Source organism: Cyphellophora attinorum (genome assembly GCF_001299255.1).
Source record: "Cyphellophora attinorum strain CBS 131958 chromosome Unknown Contig24, whole genome shotgun sequence".
Classification (NCBI taxonomy): Eukaryota; Fungi; Ascomycota; class Eurotiomycetes; order Chaetothyriales; family Cyphellophoraceae; genus Cyphellophora; species Cyphellophora attinorum.
Window position 1 is genome coordinate 115,608 of NW_017253252.1, and position 25,501 is coordinate 141,108.

The 25,501-nt window shown below is 53.8% G+C and overlaps 10 protein-coding genes across 10 annotated transcripts; 5 read left to right on the plus strand and 5 right to left on the minus strand.

The window, feature by feature from the left end:
• Window positions 1-276: 276 nt before the first annotated feature.
• On the plus strand, window positions 277-2,684 carry AB675_10266 (Lysine-specific permease; the record flags this gene model as incomplete). Its single annotated transcript, XM_018139025.1, has 5 exons — window positions 277-608; window positions 653-1,091; window positions 1,186-1,309; window positions 1,359-2,221; window positions 2,469-2,684. 5 exons carry the CDS (start codon window positions 277-279, stop codon window positions 2,682-2,684), a joined length of 1,974 nt encoding a protein of 657 aa, XP_017997399.1.
• Window positions 2,685-3,743: 1,059 nt separating this feature from the next.
• AB675_10267 (Vacuolar iron transporter 1.1) lies at window positions 3,744-4,541 on the plus strand (the record flags this gene model as incomplete). Its single annotated transcript, XM_018139026.1, has 3 exons — window positions 3,744-4,115; window positions 4,169-4,259; window positions 4,306-4,541. The coding sequence occupies 3 exons, from the start codon at window positions 3,744-3,746 to the stop codon at window positions 4,539-4,541; spliced, it is 699 nt and encodes a 232-aa protein (XP_017997329.1).
• Window positions 4,542-5,700: 1,159 nt separating this feature from the next.
• AB675_10268 (uncharacterized protein) lies at window positions 5,701-7,025 on the minus strand (the record flags this gene model as incomplete). Its single annotated transcript, XM_018139027.1, has 2 exons — window positions 5,701-6,073; window positions 6,100-7,025. The coding sequence occupies 2 exons, from the start codon at window positions 7,023-7,025 to the stop codon at window positions 5,701-5,703; spliced, it is 1,299 nt and encodes a 432-aa protein (XP_017997459.1).
• A 936-nt stretch (window positions 7,026-7,961) lies between these two features.
• On the plus strand, window positions 7,962-8,451 carry AB675_10269 (uncharacterized protein; the record flags this gene model as incomplete). The annotated part of the gene is made up of 2 exons (XM_018139028.1): window positions 7,962-8,118; window positions 8,414-8,451. 2 exons carry the CDS (start codon window positions 7,962-7,964, stop codon window positions 8,449-8,451), a joined length of 195 nt encoding a protein of 64 aa, XP_017997397.1.
• A 97-nt stretch (window positions 8,452-8,548) lies between these two features.
• AB675_10270 (uncharacterized protein) lies at window positions 8,549-9,671 on the minus strand (the record flags this gene model as incomplete). The annotated part of the gene is made up of 3 exons (XM_018139030.1): window positions 8,549-9,277; window positions 9,346-9,482; window positions 9,533-9,671. 3 exons carry the CDS (start codon window positions 9,669-9,671, stop codon window positions 8,549-8,551), a joined length of 1,005 nt encoding a protein of 334 aa, XP_017997300.1.
• A 648-nt stretch (window positions 9,672-10,319) lies between these two features.
• AB675_10271 (uncharacterized protein) lies at window positions 10,320-13,484 on the plus strand (the record flags this gene model as incomplete). The annotated part of the gene is made up of 1 exon (XM_018139031.1): window positions 10,320-13,484. The coding sequence occupies one exon, from the start codon at window positions 10,320-10,322 to the stop codon at window positions 13,482-13,484; it is 3,165 nt and encodes a 1,054-aa protein (XP_017997448.1).
• An 886-nt stretch (window positions 13,485-14,370) lies between these two features.
• AB675_10272 (AN1-type zinc finger protein 1) lies at window positions 14,371-15,363 on the plus strand (the record flags this gene model as incomplete). Its single annotated transcript, XM_018139032.1, has 1 exon — window positions 14,371-15,363. One exon carries the CDS (start codon window positions 14,371-14,373, stop codon window positions 15,361-15,363), a length of 993 nt encoding a protein of 330 aa, XP_017997432.1.
• A 1,026-nt stretch (window positions 15,364-16,389) lies between these two features.
• On the minus strand, window positions 16,390-16,979 carry AB675_10273 (uncharacterized protein; the record flags this gene model as incomplete). Its single annotated transcript, XM_018139033.1, has 2 exons — window positions 16,390-16,484; window positions 16,544-16,979. 2 exons carry the CDS (start codon window positions 16,977-16,979, stop codon window positions 16,390-16,392), a joined length of 531 nt encoding a protein of 176 aa, XP_017997414.1.
• A 2,215-nt stretch (window positions 16,980-19,194) lies between these two features.
• Window positions 19,195-20,891, minus strand: AB675_10274 (Bypass of stop codon protein 6; the record flags this gene model as incomplete). Its single annotated transcript, XM_018139034.1, has 2 exons — window positions 19,195-19,769; window positions 19,862-20,891. 2 exons carry the CDS (start codon window positions 20,889-20,891, stop codon window positions 19,195-19,197), a joined length of 1,605 nt encoding a protein of 534 aa, XP_017997392.1.
• Window positions 20,892-22,166: 1,275 nt separating this feature from the next.
• Window positions 22,167-24,363, minus strand: AB675_10275 (SWR1-complex protein 4; the record flags this gene model as incomplete). The annotated part of the gene is made up of 3 exons (XM_018139035.1): window positions 22,167-22,516; window positions 22,558-24,095; window positions 24,155-24,363. The coding sequence occupies 3 exons, from the start codon at window positions 24,361-24,363 to the stop codon at window positions 22,167-22,169; spliced, it is 2,097 nt and encodes a 698-aa protein (XP_017997368.1).
• Between the last annotated feature and the right edge of the window lie 1,138 nt (window positions 24,364-25,501).

A 25,501-nucleotide genomic window follows, 5' to 3' on the forward strand; every position in this document is an offset into this window, starting at 1 on the left:
CGCATACATGGACTGGAGCTTTGACTGGTCCTTTTTGTGGACCAAGCTCCGCAAACTTCTGAAGGATGGGTTCTGGACGAGTCCTCCGGAACATGGTGAAGTAAACCCAAGATATAGCCTAGACCGGACAAGCATTCGAGGGCGCCTTGATATGTATGGTACTGGTCGTGGCCCCAAAGTCCTCTCCGAAGCGCTGTCTCCATTTGCGTCGTGATACAGAGAAATACTTCGGCCATTGTGTTCTGCTTTCCACTTATCGACCATAGCACTTCAGAGATGAACCGACCTCCTAGCCCGCCCTCGCCATTGCTGACCCCAGAGGAAGGACCAGCCATGAATAACTCAGGTTTCCAGCGCATCCATGAACGGGAGTCCATTGATAAGGTCTCGATGATATCAGAAACTTACGAGACCTACGAGATGTCAACCCCAGACCTTCAGGTTGAGGAAGGACTCCCAGCGAAGAAGAAGTATGGACCTACAGATCTGAGACGCGCTCTGAGTGAGCGGCACGTCAACATGATAGCATTCTCCTCAACAGTTGGAATAGGTTGTTTCCTGCAGTCCGGCAAAATTATAAATCAGATAGGGCCAGGTGGTGCTTTGATGTACGTAGGACTCTCGCATCAGACGTGTCGCTAACTAAGCACAGAGCGTACTTCATCATGGGCACGGTGGTGTGGTCTGCCATGGCATCTCTGGGAGAGATGACCGCGCTCTTTCCTATTCGTCAGCCTATAATCGACTTTCCTAGCCGTTATATCGACGAATCGGTCGGCTTTGCCACAGGATGGATGGCCTGGCTCGCATTCTCGTTCCTCATCGGCGTGGAGCTCAGTGTCGTGGCCGAGTTATTCCATTTCGGATTCTCCAAGGAGTACCTGCAAAGCTTCAACTATCCCCAGGAAACTCTACAGTGGACATTCGGTTTGAACACGAACCCAAACGTATGGGTCGCGATCTTGCTAGTGGTGATATTTCTCATGAACCTCTTGCCGATCAGAGTCTACGGCGAAATCGAATACTTCTTTGGGTGCATCAAGATCGTTGTGATGGTTGGACTCATCATGTTCAACCTCATCATCAACGCAGTAAGCACAAAGTCCTCCCCAAACATGAATTCTCTCCGTCCCGGCAGTCCCTCGATGGCCCCGTTGTCCAAGAATCATGCTAACACATGGTCAGCTGAGTGTGAGCGAGGGACGCCAATCCAGCGCCTTCTCTAACTACAACTCCCCCAACGGGTTCTTCTCTAGTCAAGTGACCGTTGGAGAGCACACGTTCACTGGATCCACCGGTCATCTGCTTGGTGAGTTAGTATCTTCCAAGAAGCCATAACTCGGCTGATAGCATGAAAGGAATGTGGTCTTCGATGACGACTGTGTTCTTCTCGCTGCAGTCAATGTACACGGTCTCCGTCACTGCGGCTGAGAACAAGAACCTTGAGCAGGATGAATCGATCAAGCTTGCGACTCGGAAGATATCCCTTCGAGTCATCCTGCTGTACATGCTGCTTGTGTTCACAGTCGGTCTCAACGTGCCATCCACAGATATCAATCTCCAGGATTCCCACATTACCTCAATCAAAGCCGGGCAGAACAGCCCGTTCATAATTGCAATGGTTCACCGAGGCGTCACAGGCTGGCCGCACCTGATCAACGCCTTCTTTATCTTTTCGGCCTTCTCGGTGTCGGTCAATGCCTTGTATATCTCATCGCGACTGCTCCACTCGATGGCCAACATTCGCAACGTCTGGCCCGAGAGCGGATTTGGCTATGCTATCAAGAGCCGACTGGAGAAGACTACGAGGCACGGAGTACCACTGCCTGCAGTCTGCGTGACGTGGCTGTTCGGTCTATTCGGCTTCCTCGGCGGGACTCCAGGTCCAGCTCAAGTTCTAGGAAGAATGTCTACCTACTCGAGCTGCACACTCATGATCGTCTACGCCGTCGTCAGTCTGGCATTCCTTAGCTTCAAGAAGCGTACAGTTGATGGCAGCGAAGACGACCCGGTGATTGTTCAGACCAATAACGGCACCTACCTCAACCGGAATGCGGGTGACTATCCGTACAAATCGCATCTTCAGTGGAGCCGAGCAATGTACGGCTTCATAGCCTGCGTCCTCGTCCTGTTCTTCTCGGGCTGGAAGTCGTTCCTGACACCCTTTTCGGTGCAAGATTTTTTCGCGACATATATGAATGTGTTCGTGTTCTTTTTCCTGGTACGTCCTCCAATTTCGCGAGCTAAACTATCTCTCGACCGGGAGACAATCTCCTGCGTCAAAAGAACACTTGTCTTGGACAGGCCCTCAGCCGATTTGTTATTCGCTGGGCAACAATTTTGGTCTTGCCAGCCTTTCCAGTGCCTTACCAGTGGGTAGTTCAGGGATATTTGGGTCTAGCTGTCTCCCCTTCTGCCATTTCTCACATGCTCCAAGCTCCTGGCTTAGGCTAACCAATACCGGCGAGAAACAGATCTCGGCCTACCATATTAAGGATCAGCAGGGATGGAATCCTCTGAAGTGGACTAGGAGAGTGACGATGGATATCAACAACCCCACGGTGACCAAAGAGAAGGACTTCCGGCGACGTAAAGGCCGCCTTCATCGTGCAAATAAAAAGAAGGTGTTCTGCAAGGAGAACGCGGCGCGAGTTGGGGGATTCATTTGGACATGGTTGAAGTAAGATGCGCTGGCGGACTCGATTCGACGTGGCCAGTATATTGATGTAGTAAAGTAACCATAGAGCTTGCCCCTAGCCTTTAGCAAAGCAGTCCGCTACAGCGCTACGTTTCGCAAGTCATGTCTGGGCTACAGGTAGGTTGAGGTACTTGCATTGAATGCTCCGGGGTTGCTGATGCAATTATAAGCGCACGCCTTGGCGTCCCCAACTCCCAAAACACGTCATGTTAAGACCTGCTGTCTAGGTACTATCAGATACTACCTGCCAGTCATGATGAGTGTTTTCAGGACTGGCGAGACTTGCGCAGAGCTTCACAGATGACTCGTGACTGTCAGATCTCGTTGAGCATAGAGACGCGACACTCGTCGTGTTTCCTACACTTTTGCTGGCCTCAAGGGGGGATTCAACTGCCCGTTTCAGCCGATGAGTGGCACGCCAGGCCTCTTTGCTACAAAACATGCCTCAAACGTGATGGCCAATGAGGTAGCAGGACCTGTCGTCCTGTAAAGTGACGACCGGACTGTCGACATGAGAAGGCTGGCGCAGCACTTGGAGCTGGTACACCATGCCAGGATTCCGTTCCTTGGCTTCAGAATCATGGCCTACGCGGTAGGTAGAGCGGTATTACACCCTGGCGGGCTTTGATGCAGAGTCCTCCGGGGTTGAAAAGCCTGCTTACGCCACGTCTCTCAACATCATCGCGACTGCCGTGCGTCTTAATCCCAAAAGGAAGGTACCGTGAAGAGGGAGGAACAGATCGACCAATCACGTCTTGCCTAATGTCAGCAGCTTCTGTTGCGTTTCGCTCTACCAAGGTATGCCTACAACCAGACGTCACCATCGTACGCAATACACGCACGGTCCGTCTGTACGCCTGGTAATTTGATGTTCTCTGTGAGACAGTGCTACTAATTGCCGATTTGTGGTTGGTCAAAGAATCCGTCACGGGTGTTCCGGATGGCCATGTGGCGCAGAACAGCCTTGCTGTATCGATTCGTCCTCGACTGAATATAAGTCGACTATGAGTCCGAGATGAAGCCCACGAATAGCATATCACACAACATGTCGGAGCCTCACACCAAGAATGGCCGTTATCTCCATGACTTCGTGCTGGGCTTTGCGGATGGGCTTACAGTCCCTTTTGCCCTGACCACCGGTTTCGCAGGTCTTGGTTCTCAACGAATAGTCATCATCGCTGGAGTAGCTGAGCTACTGAGCGGTGCTATATCGATGGGCTTGGGCGCGTATCTGGCTGCACTCACCGATCGACAAGTCTACCACAACGAACTGAGACGTGAGCAGAAGGAAGTCGAGCAAGTTCCGGTCCGCGAAAAGGAGGAGATATTTGACATTCTCTGTTCGTATGGCCCCGAAAGAGACGCAGTCAAGCCGTTTGTGGATGCACTGTGCCGGGATAAAGACGCCTGGATTAAGGTGCGGCTCCTTGCCAGTATGTGATCATGAGTCCATTAGCTGAACAAAGTCAGTTCATGATGGACATCGAGCTGAAGCTAGAAAAGCCCTTGCGGCGACATGCTGTGTGGTCAGCCCTTGTCATGGGTGTTGCATATGCCCTCGGTACGGTCCATTCACGAAGCATAGAGCACAATGCTGACTCAAATAGGCGGTCTCCTGCCCATGCTGCCCTACTTTGCCATGCGCGACGTACACAAGGCTCTGTTCATTTCGATCGGTATTGCAATATTCGTCTTACTGGTGTTCGGGTTCCTCAAGAGCCGGCTGTTTGGCGGTACGGCGACACAAGCACTTATGTCGGCGATTTCGACGCTCGTCATCGGAGCCGTTGCGGCCGCGGTCAGCTACGGCATCGTACAAGGCATAAATTCCGCCTCGTGGTGAGCTCATGGTTGGATGGCATGACAGAGTCCCGGAGATCTCGCCCCGGGTTCTCGGTATTCGGCTCACGACGCGAGCGGATAGATCATCGATCGCGAAGGCAGCGTCAGCATCATACCAACAACGCGGAGCGTTATTCTGCTCACTCTAGCGCAACAACACCAGTCGCAATTACGTTGACGGGCGTTCAAGCACCAACTTGCTATGCATCTCAATCTGTGCCTTGGCATGCCCGCCCCTGGGGCCAAGAAAAGTTCTAGGCACAAACCTAGAACGACCTAGACCGTTGAGCCTCCACCCCAATACCTGTCCCGCCTTTCGTCGACACGACTACTGATCGAAGATGCTTAGCAATACGCGATTCAACGCTATAGCAAGTTGACCTTGGAAGCAATACCGAACAAGGCAGGTGGCATACCCAACGCAGCCCAAGTCAAGTTTTATCTGTCCCGAGTCGCTTTTAGACCCTCGCCGCCGCGTCGAGAGCATTCCAGGCCCGGCCGCCACCAAATCACCTTGCTCGTTTCCTGCAAGGTCTCGACCGTTACATGTGCATTAGTTGCTGGGGCGGGCACCACGGCTCGCGTATCCGCACTCCGTTCAAGCCGAGCACATGGGATTTACGACTTCACCATGTGCCTGAAATCGGAGAAAAGGCTGGCGCATCGTCTGTTGCTTACATCGACTCGTCCTTTTCCAGTGCATAGCTCTGATCCCAATCATGGATAAGCCCGCGTGGTGGTGGAATGTTAAAGCCGCTCGCGTTGATGCCTGAAGAAAGACATTGCCGATCCGTGCCCTAGTGCTTCCCTGCATGGACGTGACCTACCTTGTCTGTGCGAAATCTCGACCCTCTTGCGTCCACGGTGTCCCTCATGAAGTCCTCCCAAGGTCACAATCCACTTTGGCGGAGCTTCAGCAGCAGTTCGAAGCAAACTGTCTCCGGCTTTCGAGGTCGCTTTCGCGGGGTCGATTAGAATCGATGACGATGACGAGGCTGCTGTTGGTCATCTGTTGCCCACGTATCCGACACGGACCTCATGCGTTTCTCGTGTTAGCCACGCACCGTCTGTAGGTACAGTGCTTGTTAGCGCCATGCATCCGCTCAGTCGCTGTCCAGGTCATGGCCTTCACTGCATTGCTAATGCAGCAAACCGCCGCGTCAGCCCTCCTCAACATACTTCTCATACACGTCCCCATACCACCGCTTCCCAACATCCCGATGACTCCTGATCTTCGTCCTCAGTTGCGCCTCACCCCAACACCCATACCCTTCGCCCCGCAAGAACGGACTGTCCACCCGCATGCCCTCCTCACTCTCCCTCGTGCCCCACCTCTTCTCGTCGAAATGCTCCCATAGCCCTTTTAACTCCCCTTTTGTCAGGCTTGGCCGCACGCCCATGAAGAAGGGGACCGAATATCGACTCCCCTGGCTCTTTCCGTCACCACTTGCGGGTAAGAGAACGCGGTGTGTAGTTGCCTTGCACACGCCGTTCGTGGCAGCCTCGAATGCCTGTCCCATGTTGACAACGAGGCTGCCTCGAGGGGTGGGATGTCCAACCAAGCGCCGGATTTGGACAAAGCTTGCAGGCCGCGGGTGGAGGGGCTGGCTTGAAGGAGGAATGTTAGCCAGCCGGAGGAGTCTTTGTGGGGGCCGACGCCTTGGATGTATTTCTCTGAGGGGGTGATGGCGCCGCCGTTGGTAGTGGTGGCGACGGAGCTGCCATTTGCAAGCGTGCCATTTGCACTACCATTGCTTCCTGCTAAACCGTTTTCATGTGTTGATGCAGACTCGTCATCGCCAATGCGGTAATGCACCAACTTCAGCCGATCCTGTCCTCCCCTCGCAAAACCCTCCAAGACCCCTGGCTCTAGTCCCAGCGCTTCGTTTACCAGTGCCAAAAACTCTGCCGCGATGTTCTGCGCCGCGTTAATATACTCTCCAACCACAGCTTTCATCTCATCCCGCCCGTCGAAATCCGGGTACTGATTTGGGCCGCGAAGACGCGCGTACAGAGGCTGCTTTTCCCTATCGTGCGTGCCCGCCTTCAAATTCCCGTTCCCATTCACTACCCGCAGACCAGCGTCAAGGAAATCATCGCCACTCAACTCGATCTGCTCCCGCCAGTCCTTCCCGCCAGCTGTCGTCTCGGTTCCGAAACTGCTGTAGCCCAGGAAATGCGGCGTGTTGATCAGTGCGGCGGTCGCTTTTTCCTCGAGCGTCAAGTCCAAGAAGATTCTTGGCAGTAGTGCTACTAGGCGATATATCAGAGATGGGGGTAAGTGGTGGTCCAGGTCAGTGAGGTAGAGGAAGCCGGTGTCCAAGAGTGCGGCGCGCAGGGACGCCAGGAGCTGGGTGCGTTGGTCCGTGGAGTGGGTGGGCGAGGAGAACTCGGCGAGGGGGATGGCAGGGATCACAGAGGTTGGTGTATGGTTTGTTGCTGCGTCTAGTGTTGGTGGTAGGTTGGAGGGGACTGGTAGAATCATCGTGGCGGCCAATGCCGATTCCAGAGTGCTTCTAGAGTATCAAGGCAAACGTGTCCAGCGTGAACGCTTTGCCTCGGCTCGTTGATGTTGCAGGGCTATAAAGCACTACTGTTCAGATGTCCGCCTGGTGGAAAACTTGTAAATCTGCAGCAACGAGACCTACTAAAGCATGACAGGAGAAAGAAAGCGAAGTAGTCGGGATTGCGTGATGTGCTGCCAAGCATCGACTGCAAGTACCTAGGTATCTTCGCGAAACGCTCGTGCTCTCGCAAACAGTCCTTTTCATCACAGCAAGAGGCGACGGCTGCCTGGCTAGGTAAGTGTGTCGCAGCCCATCGAAGATCGCGCGAATACCGCTGGTTGGGATGGACGGTGGAATGTCTTGCGTTTTCTGGTTGACGACCTCGGGAGCTCCAACGTTAGTAGTCGAGACCGGATGACTTCCACAGCTCACAGACGCCGGATGACGACTTGGTCTAAGCGAGACCGGATGACTAGGAAGTCTGATCCAATCCGGTTGACTAGTTTTTGCGGCGGGCAATACCGGGGCAATGGCTGCCAGGGCCCATTTGCAGGTTCGATGCAGCGACGAAACATCTCAATCTGTGCCGATCTTCAGTCGCAGCGATGGTCCTCTGTGTTGCAACGAGGTACCAAGTCAGCAGTACCAAAGAAGAAAATATGATGAATGTTCGAAGCTGACTTGGACGCGTTGGGCTTACAAGGCAAAATTAGACGACTTGGAGAGGGGAATATACCCAAAGAGTATATCTCGACAACAGCAGATGACGAATTGCATATTCAGTCAACTGAGGAGAGCTCTTTAGGTACTTAGATATACATACACCATCTGAAATCCGGTGATGTCCATTATTTTCTTGCTGTTGCTCTAGTCACCGATTGCTGAACCCATTAACAAAAGGCCTTTTGTATAAGATGGTGTACACTCTGGTCGTGCACTTCCGAGTGAAGGACCAAGCCGCCATCTCGAAAGTCAAGGACAAGCTCACCGAAGCGTCGCAGGTGTACAGTCGGGACAAGGAGACGGTGTCATGGTTCATCATGCAGAGTGTCTATGATAAAAAGGATTTTAGTGAGTTCTCCTGTGCGGTGAGGGGACAGTGATGTGCTGCCCGAGCTCGTGCATCATCAATTTGCAGTAAACGTTGGTCTGCGCTGCTTGGAGTTCTGGCAGAATTGTGGCGCAATTGCTGACCTCCCTGTGCTATCAGCAATTGTGGAGCGATATGAGAATGAGGGATCCCAAAAGTATCACCTTGAGAACCCTTACTGGAAAACTTTCGACCCTTACGTGAAGGTGAGTGGGCTTCATTCCTTTACGAATTCTCTATTCTTCCTTGATGGCAACCTTTGCTGACCACGTGCAGCCACTGCTGGATGGCGATATGGACCTGAGGCGGTATGAAGAGATCGACACAAGCAAAGAAGTGAAAGTCGAAGGCGACGAGGCCCATGAAGCGGCAAAAGCATACCAAGCTAAATGTCGATCGTAATGGCATTAATCATAACTCATCAGCTTCGCTCTCAGTTTCCTCGTCGCCGTTATCGACCTGTGCTGGAGGTTTGGCCGGCTCTTTCTCCTTCGGAGAGGCTTGGTTTCTGCGACTGAAGGGCAGATCTCTGGTTGGCGGTAACGTGGCTGGTTCTTTGCCCTTGCCGTTGTGCGCCGAAGTTGTGATCTTTCGGGCGGGCTCCGTCTGAGAAGTCGCAGGGGGATCAAGATCGACGTCCTCGTCCGTGGTGCTGCCGCCGTCGTCTGTGGCCTGCGCAGCTTCTTCGCTGCCACTTTGATTGGCTTTGTCGACATCCATGGCCTGGTCCTCGAATGCGTCTGACTCATCCTCACTAGTCTCCGCAGCAGCACGCTTCTTCTCGCGCTTGCTACCTGATTTCTGATTCTGGAGCGCTTCGAGCTGCTTTGGATCGACTTGTGCCGACGCAAGGACGCGTTGTAGGCGGTGGAGCTCGAATTTCTTCTCGTTGAGCAACATGGCAAACTTAGCCATCAATTCCTTCTCGTGCTCGGCCTTGGACTTAGTGAGATCGTCGAGCTGTTTCTGAAGTGCATTCAAATGTCTGGCTTCGGTCCCAGCTTGTTCTCCTTGTGACGCTACCTTGGTCCGGGCCTCGTCGCGTTGGTCGGCTAGCTGGTTAGCCCAGGCCCATAAGTCCACACCGGAATCATCCTCGGTATGTGCAAGATCTATAGACCCTAGCTGTTGGGTAATGTCCTGTACTAGTGTGCGAAACGCAATCGAGAGAGACGATGTTGAGCCTTCCCTGTGATCGAGCAACGAACCTGTAAGCTTTGCCGTACTGCAGCATCTAAGCTGGCGGTCTTTCCGTCGACTAGGACGTGCTCCAAGATGGACTCCCATTCCTCGCCGGGCCCACGATATGCGTTGGCACGCAGCTTGTCCAAACTTCGACTTCTCACTGACAAGATCAGTTGTGCACCTCAGTGTTACAACATGCACTGGACTCACCCTTGCCCTCGAACACTCTGTCGCCGTTTGTAGCGAGTAAATCCAGGTCCAGCGGCGTTTTGCCATGTACGGGTGAGACTTTTACGAGAATAGTCTCATCTTGGTCAGCATCAATTTTGACCACCCAGGAGTTCTCCATCATGCAGGTTGCTGCACATGATAGAGCTAGTCCTGCATCCGACACTTTGTGGTTCTAGGTGATGGGTTTGGTGCTGCAATATTGCCACGGTCAGTAAGACGCATACCTAGGTAGCGACGTGGATCACTGCACAAGGAGACGCGCTTGTCGGAGAAGTTAAGCGGGCGAATCGAAGACGCGATTTACGTGCCACGCTACTGCACCTGGGCGGCGGGTGGCAGGGCCTTGGCGTAGCCTGAAGAAGCGCAGCCATATTCTGCCAGGGTCTTGCCGCCGCTACCTCCATCGCTCCCGCGTCGGCGCTCATCCGGCCACCTCTCCAACCTCCCACCTCATCGCACCACTCATACGCACAAAATATTTCGACTTCTGCGCTTTCGAGTACTGCTGTAAGGCAAAGGCGGAGGAATTTCGACGACAGGGCCCGCCTCAGAGGTGGCAGCTCCCTTCAGGGGAGAAACAAGCACCAACTCCGACACGACTCAAATATCGAACACGACGATTATGGACGACTAGCTTCTCTTCCTACGACGACGTGTTACGACCTTACGACTTCTGCGACAGTCAATTGTGCGTTTTGTTCTGCAGTCCTTGCCGTCACGATTTTGTTCGACCTTCTCAGTAAACATTGAACAGTCAGCCGCAAAGATGGAGCCTCTCGTACTGAAGCAACGACAACCGGTGGAAGAAGAAGATGTCGAGAACTGGGATGATGGCGACTTTGATGGATTGGACGACATACATTTCCGAAATGCCTCAACTGCGACTTCAGTCGTGTCCACCGTGCCTCCTCCGACGCGAGATTCCGCATCACGAATGTCGCTACGATCAGAATCGAATCAAGGCACCGACGAGAACTGGGACGTAGTTGTCGACGACCAGGCGCCGATAAAAGATGCACTGGCACTCGCGAGGAGTAAAGGCATACCGCTACCTGCCAATGTGCCGCGTTCCGCACTCGAAGGTGGCACAATTCGGCGGCTCAACGGCAAAGCTATCAAGAAAGCTATTGCAGACGATTGGTCCGAAGACCTGGACATTCCGTCCGCATCAGAAGCGCCACTAAAGCTCGCCAAACATGACGAGAAAGATTTTAATGAGAGCCTGCGGCAACTCAGCGCTGCTTTCCGCAGTTCGCCCAAAAGTCCTGAGGCCGATCTTGACAAAACACTCAAGTCACCCAAATCGCGCACTACCGCTACACCCATCAGCCTAGACACTTTCCGCGACGATGAAGAAGATGCCGATTTTGGCGAAGTTCCAACTATTCGAGTTGCTAAGCAAAGATCGTCTGGCAAGCCGACACTGATCACACCCGCAACCATTCCCGCACCGAACATCCCTGAAAGCATCGAAGAAGACTTGGAGCTTCCGAGCAATGGTCAGCTGCGCCTATCGACCCGAAAACCCCAGCCAAGAACACCACAGAACGGGGAAGACTTCGACTTCGAGTGGGGCGAAGGAAGCCTGGGTACTCGAAACGCTGGTCGCAGACCCGGTCGGTCAGCTCGCAGCTCTTCAGCATCTGCTCTCAGTCCAAGTGTGTCAAGTGCGTTTACTGCCGAAAGCGAGGATGAAGGCCTGGACGGGCTGGTGTTGCCCGATGGACCCATCGCATTCCAAAAGAAACTTGAACAACGCCAGGTCGAGCAAGAGCGAGATGCAGCAAGCAGTCCGACCAAAGAGCGACCAAAGAGTATCCCGCAGCCACCAGCTGACGACAGCTTCTTCGACGATCTGGATCTTGGTGATGGCGATGTCTTTAACTCAACCAGACTGAAACTGAACAAGAACGTCAAAACCAAAAATCAAAGACCCATCAGTCCATCGAAACGAACCACAACTACCCTCAACTTTACGTCTGGCAAGAATCAAGGCTCCTCCAGACTTCCACGATTCAGTCACGGCTCTTCTCACGAGCGGGCAAAGTCCAATCTCGAGCCTGTCTCGGAAAGTGATGGACCACCCACTCGATTTCAACGGCCGAACTCCAGACTCGGTTTACATTCTACTCAATCTTCTGTGTCAGCAATTCCCGCCCCCTCCACACCGACGCCCTCGACCCCAAGCAGACGCGCAATACGGGCTGCGGATCCACGGCCTGATGTTCGTCATGACGGACCTACCACAACCAGTGCTCAACTACTACGCGCTAAACGCTCGATGCCAGTAATCAGAGGGATGTCATCTCCCACTAAGAGTGAGAAATATGTGCGCCCACCATCTCGAGCAAACGCAGGGAGTCGTCTCCAAATATACCACGAAAGACCCGACTCTCGGGAAGAAAACAAGAAGCAGCCAGTTTTCCTTCCTGCTGGCGCATCCCATGGCCAGTCGCAGCATGCGAACCTCAAACATGTGCCATCAAAAGGTCACATCCGACGAGCGGATTCAGATGGTACGGGAGACACCATGTCTGCTGCTCAGCGCTCTTTGTCTCGAATTGTGGCGTTGGGACGTCCCGAGACACCTGGCCGAAATCGTGTTGCAGGCATGAGTGCTGCCGAACTTGCTGCACAAGCTAAGAAAGCAGTCACAAAGCCCAGCCGTCGGCGCAATTACGGCGATGGTAACGAGCTGGACATCTTCGACGACTTGCCGACATCTGCGTCCCTGGAGTCCAAGTTTACCAAACTTCCTGTCGGTCGTGGCGCACCCCGAAGCCTTCGCAGCAAGTTTGGGCTTGGTATCCAGTCAAATCACTCTACATCAACCATCACCAGCTTGCGGACCACGGACACGCCCATGCCCCAGACACCTCTGTCGCCACCTCGACAAGACTTCCCGACGACGGCAACATCTATGGCTACAGCAAATGTGCCGCGGTTTGCGCGAGATACAGCTGCCTCCCGAAATGCACGAGAACAAAGGACGATTAGTACCACGTTTCAGAACATTCACGGCGAGCCGCTCAAGCCGATCTCAGCCAACTTCCAGCTCAGTGCACTGCCTCACACTAGTCTACAACGACCGCACACGTCCGGCACAGGCACATATGGCTCTTTGCGAAAGAAGAAGAATGTCCAACAAAAGCCGCACCTCATCAAGCCGTTGGGCCCTGACATGAATCGTGAGAAGAGTGAGAAGGGCATGCGATACAATCCCGAGCTATATCGGTGGGAAGGCAACGAGAACGCACTGGCTCCGTTCGACATTCCGCCGCCCGACTTCCATGCACGAAGTGGTTCTCCAATCGCCCTGGGCACCATCGACAAAGATCGAAAGGCACAAGGCAGCCCTGTGGCCGGTGGCGCCAAAGCAAATGTCGCACTTATCTCTAATATCGGAAATGTGGCTGGTGTCCAGGTTGTCGGCGGAATGGTGTTCGATCCTAGCCAAATGCGCTGGCTGAAGATGAAGGAGGACACAGCATCTCGCAATCGAGGAGACTCAGTCGGAGCAGCAAGCGTTGAAGTAGAAGAAGAGGAAGACGTCTTCGCAGGGCTTGAGGATCTTAAAGAGGAAGGATCGGAGTGGGATTTGAAGAGTCAGTCTCATCGTGGCTCTGCGGCCGGCATGACACCCCAAGAGTATGGAGTCGGTATGGTCACAGCGGGTTCAAAAGGCGCACCAACTGGTCTCAGACGCAAGGTGTCGAATGAGAGCAACAGCAACAGCGACGACGAGACCGGACTTGATGGGCCTCCTGTTGCAGAGGAATTCGATGTTGGTCCAGAATTCGTCAAGAGACAGCGCGCTGAAGAGGAGAGATGGCGGCGCAAGGTTGAGAAATGGCTGCGGACGCCTGAAGATGCTGCGAGGGAGCACCAAGATGGTGCATGGCTCTGGGATGTGAGGAGTTTGGCTGCTTGAGTAGGCAGCGTACACGAGAGACAACGAGATGAAGGACAGACATGGCGGCGCATGGTCAAGTAATGGCTACAAGCGCCTGAGGAGGTCGCTAGGGAGAATCATGGTGGTGCACGGCTCTGGGCGATCGGGGGGTTTGGCTGCTTGATTGAGCAGAGTATAAAAAGTTGCCAGACAGGCACGGAATCCATGGATGGTGGGATCAGGACATGACATGATGACGATTGCCCTACAAGGATAAGCCACTCTCTCTGTTATGATGATCATGAGATGATACAAACACACCTGCGGTCTTCGACGCTGGTTTACTCGTGGCTGACTTTTCGACATCGTGACCAAAATTCCTGAGCATACTCCAAAGGTACTGTACCTGGCAAGCTGTCCGGCTAAGAAATGAGGTACACACCATGAAGCTCCCACAGCGACCTCCCGCGTAAGCAAATCGATCAAAGAGTGAATCCTGCGACTTGACGCTCAAGTGAGGCTTCTCCCACACTTTCTGGCTCGATCTGCAAAGCACTTTCGGCCCGAAGAGTCCGCCCTGGCCTAGAACTGAGCTTCAACGCATAGTGCTGAAAACGCTCAGCTTATGCCCGAATAGCCTGCCCCCTGCCTGCCTGGACTGCCTTGCGCGATCGCTTTAGGCTCTCGGCTCTCGGTGAGCCTGGATCCTGCCGCCGCTTGGCGTCATCTGACATGTGCCTTCGGGGCTGCCTTTTGCCTTTTCGACGAGGCCGGAATGTTCTCGCAGCGCCTTACACTATCTGACACGTGAATTCATTCTTTACTGATCTGGTTCGACGCGCAATCTACTACAGCCTAGTGGCAAGACAGTCACCTCAGTCACATTGGTTTGTTATAAACCATATATAGGCCACCTGCACCCATCATGGCGTCCAACGAACCCCGGGCCCAACAACAGTCGCAACCCTCCAATCCTGACCAGTCCTTCAGCATGCTCGCAGTAGGCGACGTTGAGGCAGTGGGTGCCCACTGCCAAATGACCTACTGCCACCAACTCGATTTCCTCCCCTTCCGCTGCGACTCATGCCACTCAACATTCTGCCTCGATCACCGCTCCGAGACCGCCCACAACTGTCCCAAAGCCGGCGAATGGGCACGCAACCGGCGGCGTAACAGTCTCAACCGCTCTTCCACACCCAACACTACTGGCACGTCCACTCTCACAACCTCAAAGCCAACACTAGCAACTGGCACACAATGCTACGAAACGTCCTGCAAAACGTTCGTCAACACTCCACAGTCCGTCGGCGTACGTTGCGACACCTGCAACAGGCAATACTGCCTGAAACATCGTCTGAGGGAAGAGCATGACTGTAAGAATGTGGTTCCCTTAGGCGCCAAAACAACAACTTCCACACTCGCCACCAACAAGGAAAAGATCCGATTTGGCTTCTCTCGCATCCGCTCGTGGGGTAAGTCCCAACAGTCCGATCTGGAGAAGCGAATGCAGGAGTTGAAGCCGAAGCCAAAACCTACCTCTGCGGCGGCGCGGACGGTCGCATTGAACAAGATGAAGGCAGCAGCCAAGGGCGACGAGAAGGTTCCGAGTGAAAAGAGGGTGTATCTGCACGTCGAGGCCGAGAAGGAAACAACACGCGCGAAAATGCCGCAGATGGCGCTGTGGTTCAGTAGTGAATGGAGTGTGGGGAAGGTGTTGGATGATGCGGCTAAGAGGTTGCAGGTCGCAAACTCGAACAACACTGTCGATGAGGAGGAGACACGATTACGAGTGTTTCATGTTGATGATGGAAGGGTGTTGGATTTTGGGGAGAAGTTGGGTAAGGCGGGTGTGCAAAGTGGGCATACGATTGTGTTATTGAGAGGCGTTGGGCCTGGTGCGCCGAGTGTGAGGACGTGATGCTCAGGCAGGGCGAGTTTGGATCTACTAATGACGGGAAGGCACGGGTGTCCTTTTAAGCGATGGCGTTTCGGAAATCCAAGTTGGATATCCCATAGATCATCTGAAAGGCGATCTATGAGAAGAGAAATCCGAGAATGAATCGTACAGCACTTGAATAATTGGACCTCTCGATCTACAGCATCTCCGTCCATGCTAACCTCGGTCAAAGCTGCCCAATGCTGCCATCCGGTTCTTTCAGCACTCTGAGATGGTCGAGACAGGAACGCACAGTGCGCAAATTAGGCATTTGTCGACTCAGAAGGTGTACAAGTCAAAGGCACGAGGCAAAAGGAAACGGCAACCGCAGAGGACGCCATGTAAATTTGTTCGCAACAGGATCAGGGAATTGGACAATCAGGTCAGACCGGCTAACGAGATTCTTCATGAATGCCTCATCAGGCAATCACGACCTGGAGCACCTTACCTCATACTCTCGCTGCACCGTCACACTCTCAAGCCAGGAAGGCACGCCCGAACTATCTAGTATGGGCTGCGTCCTGCGCACGACATCACCTGCGACCCACGTACCACTCATCAGGCCAGAACAGGGCATTGGCCGCCAGTACTGCGTGACTGACGATGGCTGCTGGAATAGAAATACAAGGAATTCCAATGGCGGGAGCTCAACAGCGCTGAACTCCCAATTTGCAGGTACAAGAGAGCGATTCACCCTCCTCTGTCAGGCTCGAATGAAATGAGCTACGCTATATCTTCGCATGTTCGACGAACAGCCTGTTCTTCGAATCCTACAGTAACGACGAGCACACATGGACAGTGACTCGAGGAGAAGGCGATGAGTCACGGGCAAGATTCTGCCAGCGGGACACCATTCAAGACACCAATTTGCTCATTGAGAATATGGCCGCAGCCACGAATCCGTTCAATATCATTGACCTACGACCGAATCGAGGCGAGGCTCCGTGAGCATCTAACAATAAAGTTTCCCTCAATACACCAACACAAGGTGCCTCGAAACAGGTGAAGCTACTCCTCCTCATCATCATTACCGTTCCGTTCATCGTCATTACCGCCACCTTCTTCGTCCTCGTCACCCTCGTCCTGTCCTTTCTGAGTGTCCTCTGTCCAAGATCGTTAGCGCTGACCAAAGCTCGGCATCCTCCAGGGAAGCACAACATACCAAGCTTCAACGAGTATGTTGCATTGTTGCCACCACCGCCCTCGGCCGAAACCTTATACCTACTCCCACCCTCAACATTCGCACTATTGCTGTTCGCCCCAGCATACGGCACACTGACACTGACCCTCAACTTCTCCCCACTGTCCCCGATCTCATAACTCGCCATGCCACCACAGCCCGTCATCAAGCCATGACTTTCCAACATGAAGCCCGAGGCCGTCTCAGCATCGATCTCTGGCAGTGGCTCGAGGCCGGACGTCCATTTTCCATAGTGGCTCTCGTGATGGGAGCGGACAAGCTTCTCGCCCGTGGTATTGCGAATTACGACCTGCATTGACCGCGCTGAATCTCCACCTTTGCGGTTGTTCATTTCCGTGAAGAGGCCTTTGGCGACGTCGACGGCGGCGGTGCCGGCGGCGATTGCTGCTTGGGCCATTGTGGGCGGTGGTGATAGGGCGCTTGGTCCTGGCAAAGAGAAGGTGTCTGGTGCAAGTGACCTGTGTTGTTGAGGGACAATGGAGCCGAGTTCGCTTCTTGCTCTCTGCTACCAGCAAGCGAGCAGCTTCTTGGTCCTATTTATACCTCATCTCGGCTCTCGACGAGAAAGATGGCTTTGGCCAGATTTCACCTTACATGTATTGGGCTCTTAGCTGGAGCATCATCAACTCACCTTACATGCGTCTTTCAGCCAGCCTGGCAGGCGGACACATGCTGGGCTGACTGATCCTGCAGCGTCTGTAGGCTGTGTACCGGCAGCAGCTGCTTCGTGGGAGCGAGGCGAAGCCCACCTGGTGTGGAAGGTTTGTGTAGGGGCATACTGGGGCACTGCTGCTGCAGTAGCCCCAGTGGGAGTGACCAGTCAATATGCCTCCATCGAATTCAGAGACTTCGGAAGCGACGACATGCATATCATTGGTGCGCGACTGGTGGTTTAGCATGCGCAGGTAGGTTTTGGATGTCGACGAAAGGTAAAGAAGGCAGACCGAAGAAGAATGGCTGAGAAGGTTAGTGTTGAGGCTCTTGGCGAAGGTTTATATCCTGGTCTAGATTTTGCTCCATTCAGGCCACGGTGTGCTCACGATGTCTTGTTTCGACGATGAGCAGACCCCGCGTTCTTGACTTGATCCAGCTCGAAGACTCACATCCAGAACGAGGTTGCATACTCGATTTCCGCTGCAGGTTGAGCCACGCTAGACCGGATTGCTAGAACCATGCTTCGGCCCTTCCGAGACAGACGCCAAATCTGGAAGCATACCTCGTCTTCTCTGCAAAGAAGCATGAGCTGATCTGGTAAGGGCAGCGTAGACATGATGGAGTTTCCAAGACGCCACCGTGGGTGTGACCCAAATGGCTCTCCTGGGCATCATTGGGGTCATCCGCAGGGTAGATTGTAGCGAGCTTCAGACATTTGGACCAAAGTAGGTCGAAGAATCCTGGCGTTGCGGCCTAGTCACAAGCTCGCGGGAGACCGCGATTGGGGAGAGACAGGTTCGCACTACTGGCTGGCCAGGAAAGGCCACGAACTGCCAAAGCCGTAAACCAATCCGAGACCGGTTGACAGAGTCGAAGCTTGTCAAGACCGGTTGAGACCACTTTACGCCCGAGCCTTGCCACTCTTCCAGCACCATCGCCCCTTCCTCTACGATGCCTTCGCTCCTTCCTAGACTGAAGAGGCCCGCGCACCTTCCAGCTGCAAGACCACCACATCGCACCTTCCTAGCCCACTGTTGCAACTTCCCAGCTAATGGTCGCACCTTCCTAGACTATGGCAGTACCTTCCCAAACCAAGGTCGCGCCTTCCCCAATCGGCTCTCGCGATTGTGCCTCCAGGCAAGTATTGTCACCGCTATGCCTTCCCAAATTCTCCTCGTCATCGTGCCTTCCCACCTCATTCATTCTATCGCACCTTCCCACTCCACGGTCGTGCCTTCCCACCTTGTCGATCCTATCGTGCCTTCCCGGTCCACGGTCGCGCCTTCCCAATCCACGGTCGCGCCTTCCCACTCCACGGTCGCGCCTTCCGGAGTCACTTTCACAATCGTGCCTTACCTTCCAGCGGGTTTTCTCACTGTCGTACCTTCCTACGCCCTGTTCAGCATCGTGTCCCTCAGTACGACACCCGTGCCTTTCTCAGCGAGATACACCGCGGAAGCCATGCCGGTTGACGGGTACCACTGGACTTGTACGCAAGTGCTTCTCGTGACGCCGGATGACAAGTCGTGTTTCGCCAGACCGGACGGACCAGATACAAGCGGGACTCATCTATCGCCGGTTGATGCATGGGCTCGTGTGAGGTCCGACAGGTGGGTGTAGTTGGAGCCGGTTGACTGGCCTGCGTCGGCCGGCATGATTGTAGCAGTGTGCACATTCAGAGAGCGCAAGACTCGAGGACTGCGGGGTCTAGGCGAGGACAAGCGAGTCCAGAAGGTAACAAAGTAGGCGCTTGAATGTGGAAGGGTGACTTGTTTGTGGTGAATATAAATGTGCTCCGTCAGTATAGCTGAGTCCGCGACTGAGCAGAAGCAGGGGACGAGCACGCTAAAATTGTAGAAACGGTGTAGGTGTTGGTATGGCCTGTTCCATGCAAGTAGCTTCCTTGCAAGTCGCCCATATGTAAGTCCGGGCCATTGCAGTCGTCCCTGGTCGAATAATCATAATCTTACCCACCTCTTCCACCACGGCTCCCGTTTCGTTTGCTGTTCCTGGCCACGGGCCACCTTCTTCGCTTTGGGAAAAGTCAGCCATAAAGCCAACAGCACCACCTCCATTCCGAACACAATCGGCGGTAGTACCCCAACACCCGCATGACCCGCAATCGCACCGATCGCATAAGGTGCGACCGTGCCACCTACACCACCCAAGGCCATAGCAAACCCAAGACCCGCCACATGCATATGCTTCGGCAACAAGTTGGCTCCCTTCATTGCACAAGCCGGGAACATCGGACCTAGGAACACACCCAGGAGTGCCACCGCAACTGCGGAGACAATGTACTGGCGAACGAGCCAGAAGACTAGTTGAAGGGCCAGGGCGAGGAATATGTAAACTGGAACGCATCGTTGTTCGCCAAAGTGGTTCGTGACGAAGCCTAGCGAGGCGCGACCGACAGTCATGCCAAGCCAGAACCCCATATTGGAGTACTGGGCGGTTTTGGCGGAGGTGTGGCGCACTCGGAGCATGAAGGTATTGACCCAGCCGCCCAGACCGACTTCGATGCCCATGTAGGCTGTGAAGAGGAGCGGTTTGTATCAGCAAAGCATTCTTTGTGATGAGACGGGATAGCACGAATCACGACGTGAGAGGGAAAAGTAGACTTACTGAAAAAGAAAATGGCGCAGTGCCACACAACGCGAGACTTCAGTGTCTCGAGGAGGCGAGAATTCTTCTTCGTCTTCGCGCTCTTCTGCTTGATTGCGATCGTGGTCTCGTCGGATCCGAGAACAGTAGTATCGCGCTCTTCGTCTGTCACGCGTTCTTCCCGCTGCTGTCCTATTGAGTCGTCGTCTTTCTCTTCTATCCTGGCAGACTCTAGTCGATAGACTGCACCAGTCTGCCTCCAGAAGGTCATCGTAAGACCGATCCATTCCAGTACACCGATGGCAATCATGGGATAGTAGAAGTACCACCATCCATTCTGCGCGTCGATCACAAGGCCTGTCACGATGAGCGGCGCGATCACGCCTCCTGCAGAGTATGTAGAGTGCATGATGCCCTGCACCGCATCCGCATTGGCCATGCAGCCAACCCAAGCATTGTAGCATGCGTCCGTCAGTCCGTTTCCAAAGCCGCTCAGAGAGTTAATTACCACAACGACAGGGAATGGGGGATTTTGGCTGACGACAACGTATGTGATAATATGACACAGACCGGCGACGAAGCCAATGCCGCGCTGTCCATAATGCTTGTGCATCGGTTCATTGAGCAGCGAAGCAACGGTGTAGCCAGTCATCGGTGCGAGGAGGATCAGGGAAACCATGGCGTAAGAGAGGCCATAGTCGGCTTGAATCGATGGGATGAGGGCGCCGATTGCAGAATCGTTCATGCCGGCTATCAGGAAGGTGAGGAAGGCGAATATGAGGCGGGGCACATTAATGCGTGGGTAGTTCCAGTGTTGTTGCGATTGGGGCTCTGCAGATGAACGACAGTTGGTATCCGTGATCGGTCCAGTCGTGTTTGCAATTTGAGCCTTTTCATCGAATTCGGTTGAACGCTGGTCATCGTTACTGCTGGGTGGCGTGGCTGGGTGCGAAGACCCGGATGTGGGCAATACATCTGTTTTGTTGGGTGCCTTTGACGACCGCATGAGCTTGCTGAATGGCCTCATCGAGGCCGCTTGCTTAAAGACCATGTTTGCGCTGATGGGCTGGAGACGGGCGTTGTCGTCTACTTATGTCATGCTAGACGTGGCAAACCCGACGCTGCCTCCCTGGAAGTCGGAGGCACAAACAGGAGTCGATCTTATGGCAGCCACCTGATGAGCACGTCGACTTCGTGTAGGCATTGCGGGCCGCAGTTGTGCGATTGCTAATATGTTTAGGACACGTGTACGTAGCTTTTTGCAATATCGATGCAGCGCGAAGTGGAATTCGCCATCCTGCTCATGTAAGGTAGCGGAGAAGTCCTAGTGGAATGGAGGCGGTAAGCTTCCAGTGGAGGCGTGTAGGCGGCATTTTGTGCGGATAATTAGGAGAACAACACCCTACAAAGATGTTTGCTGAGGCAGCTTATGGATAAGTGCTTCAGCTGGAAGGTAAGTCAGGCCAGTTTGAACATCGAGTACCTGGAACAACCGGCGAAGGGCGTATGGAGCGGACCTGATAGTTCTGCTTCAGGACTTTCCACGAAACAAGCCGTTCGGTCTGAAATCCACAAGCTCCTTGTTTGCGTCGTCTTGTCAACAAGAGCTGGCTCTTCGACACCAGAGGACTGCTGGGAGAGGGGATCGTTACTCGTGGACTGACGTGCATTCACCATGTCCAAGAGGTCCTCATACTTTACACTATTCGCTCGGAAGTTCGTAGGCATTCGATTGTAAGCAGTCCTAACTTCCTCGAGTTTCTTCATCATTGTACGCAGCACTGCGACCGCCGTAGCGTTGTCAGGATTGATGGCATTCCTTATGAGCATGGTCGTGGAGCAAGATGCCGACAATCGAGGCTCGGGTTCGGCGGGAGTGGGCGGAAGGGTGGACGCTCCAGCGTGGAGGTTGCGATGGCGATGTAGCTCGGCAGTGGAGTCCTGGCCCGTTGGGAGATAGGAGAGCAGACAGGTATCGCGTTTCGATGGGAAGTAGGTCAGGTAGGAATGGGGCTGTCCTATGGAGACATTCGAGATTCAACCTTGCAAGTACGACACGTCCGGACGTTTGGGATATTCGTCCACTGGAGCAGTGTCGCAGTCACGATGGTGATCAGCGTGCTTGTCAACCGGCTCGAATGTTTGGTACTTCTTTCCTGCACATGAGAATTCTCGCAAGTTCTACCCGATGGCAATAGGGATGTGATAGGATGAAGCTGCCAAATTGCGTCGATTATGCAGAGCAAGAACGATGGGGCTGAGATGCTGTTCGTAATTCTCAAGCAGTCACTATGGACGCCCTAGTCCAACGCTCGTGCGCAGTAGATCACCGGCGCTTCTTTCTGCCCGCCACACTACGGTTACTGCCAGCTCTACTTGCCTCGCTAACCACACTAGCGCTGCGTTTATGCGATCTGGCTGAGTGTCTGGAGGCTGGTCGACTGGCCTGAGCAGGCTCTTCCTCTTCCTCTTCTTCGGCATCGTCGTCAGCTTCAGCAGCCTCTTCTTCAGCTTCGGAGGGGGTCGGTTGCACGACTTCATCATCATCGTCGTCGTCGTCTGCGGCGTCGCTACCACGCGCATCGACTGCATCTTCGTCTTCTTCGCCGCTAGCAACGTCCGCTTCTGCATCGTCGTCTTCTCCTGCATCCTCCTCATCTTCCTCGTCATCTTTGCCTAGAGTGTTCAGCCTTCGTCCTCTTCGTCCTCTTCCTGACCTGCTTCGTTTTCGTCTTCTTCCTCTACTTCATCGTCTTCACCTTCAGCGCCATCATTATCGTCTTCAGCTTCCGAGTCGTCGTTCTTGGCGACTGCGTAGCTTTGGTCGTCTTCTTCACCTTCGGCATCACTGTCAGCGCCATTTTCGTCGTCGACTTGCATTGCACTGTCGTCAGCGGCTTTCTCCGCCATAGTACCATCCTCTTCACCAGCTGCATCGTCCTCGGCGTCGCCGCCTGCCCCATTTGGCTGACCCGGCTGCTGTGTGTCTACTTCCATGGCATTGGCTTGATCTGCTTGTGCTGGCTCGCCTTCCTTGGGAAGACCGAGGCGCTGTCGCTTCGCCTCTTCTAAGATCTTGATTTCGTTCGCGATCTTTTCACTGGCTTTGCGTGCATCGAGGAGGAGATGGATGTTCGTGATGAGTCGTTCGTACTCCAGAGTCACTCTCTCAGTCGCCATGAGGACTCGCAACGGCACGCCCAGCTCACCCAACGCCGCCTGTATCTTGCTAGTCTGGACTTGACTCTTGGCCATGACGAGGCGATTAATCTTCTCATGCCTGAAGGCCACACCGCCAACCAAGCGATCTGTGGGATGGCTGACACCGAACTTTGCTTCTTCAGCAGGCGTCAGAGTCCGCACTTGTGGTTGCGAGACGGATCCTTTCTTGTTGGGAGCAGGCGAGTCATTGGTCGAATCCATCGTTTCTCGGCGGTGGTATTGTGGCTGGCTCGGTCTTCGTGAGTCGGAAGCTGACGCTTGTGCTGCCTCTGCCGGATTTGGCCTTCTAAGCCTCTTCTCTTTAGCAAGAAGCGAGTTTAGAAGCATTGATAGGCCCTGAGAGCTTTGGTATATTGCTGTGTGTGCCTCTTCGCCTCGTTCTGTGCGCCGGATTGGCTGTGCAGACTCGAGCCGTGTGTAGAGGTCTTTCCTCAGGGCGATGAACTCTTCCTCGTTCTTAGTGATTCGGTGTAGTTCTTCCAACAACAACTTCTCCTCCTCTGCTTCTTCTCTCGTTCGTTCCATCAGCTTTTCGGCATTCGCCTTGCGGTTGACCTCGTTCTTGGCATCAAAGTTGCGCATAGTCTCCCAATTCTTGAACTCTGGCGCAGTCATGTTGCTCGGTGGAGTGCCGATTTCCATCAGCTTTGCGGCGATCGTATAGTACCGCTGTTTGAGCGCCTCCGTGCTCCGATCTGGGTACTGTATCTCCCCTGGTATCTCTGCAGGGTCGTAGCGGTCCCCTATGAGGATCCATCGTTTGTCGAAATCCGAGACGAGTGCCATGAGGTAGTCTGTTTCCTGTCTCGTCCAGTCCTCCGTTTTAAAATGTGCGTCATACTGTTCATCGTTGTATGTGGTCTTGCTAGTTGCAATGTTCCACTTCTCGTATGGTATTTCTTCCTCGAAACGAAGCTCTGTCGTCGACTCAGACTCCTTCTGCCCATCAGACATTTCCACATCGGTTGGCGTCGTTGCCGCTTGCGGGCGAGCAGCACCGGGTATCGACCGCTTCCAATGCCGCAGGATAAGGCTGTCTGTTCGAGCACCGTTCGAAAAGGTGCGTTCCTCCCAATGCCGCGGTTGAACAACTTCTGCGCGATCGACGGCTTTGACTTGAAAGATTTCTGCTCGATGATCGCTATAGGCGGGACCGAATCTCCCATCAAGGCCGCGACTTCACGCGTGACGCCTGACAGTCGCACCTGAGGTTCAAGGCGCTTCTTCTTCTTGGGTGCTGGTGGTCGAGGGCCGCTCTGGCCCAGGTCCATAATGTCTCGCACATCGCCGGCGCTCGCCATGATGGGCGCAACTGTGGAAACTCACGGCACGCACTGAAGGCTCAGCAATGCAGTTGCTAGCGACTACAACGAGAACGTGGTAGACAGCATGCCGTCATGTCGGCATACGGGTACAAAACGTTGAGATGATTGAGATGCACGCGGATCCATATGCCCGTGTGGTGATTTAGAGCGGCAGTAAAGGTCCATACCCTAACCCTAGGTATTTTCAGCAGACATGAAGACATGAGCTCGCTGCCATCCGAGATCCTCTCTGCAACGTACCATCAGCTATGACACGCACCGCCAATTAATGGGTCGTGTAGTGTAGAATACTATCAGACAGATATTTGATTTGGTATCCTTGTGTCGTCGTTGCTGCGCTCGAGGGGCATCCTTTCGGTCAACGGGCTCTAGGAGGCTGGATCACATTCGGCAGAGTGCTGGCACGTAAGCAACAACGAGATATTAGCACTGGTCTAGCATAGATGTCCATGGACCATGCCCTGTGTGGTATTCGGCCTGCAGCTACGAGACCGGGACTGACATGGGATGCTGAAATGACTGTACGTGACATCAAGCACGCGAGGTAGGTAGGTCGGTCGAGAAGGGCTTAAGTCAGACCGGACGACTCCTGCGAACGTCTTTCTCGAAACGAAACTGAACTCTGAAAGCTGCTCGATGGGAAGACTACCAGAGGCAGGCACGACTATGGTACTGTCCTACCCGTGGTGTCGCGTCCAATATCATGCCCTGGACCGTCTCAACTGACCTGGCCTCTTTTTGTCACAATCTCCATAGCAAACACTGCGACAATGCCTTAGTAGAACGTATTCCGAGCCCAGCATCTTACATGTACAGTGTCGTCGTATTCGTCGCTAGGCAGACCATATCGAGTGTATGCACACCTACATGTCGACCATAGGACACATCCCGACCGTGCTCCAAACATGAGCCTACTGAATAGCATCAAGATGGCAACCGGAACATCACGACTTTAAACTGCCAAAGTGACACATTGAATCAACTTCACGTGTGTATTCAACAGCTACTTCTCTACTGTCAACACCACTTCTTTTTGTGCTGGAGCCTGGGTTTACAAGTGAAGATTGCACAGCACGTGCAGGTATCAGTATTCACGTTGCGATTCTTGTCAATT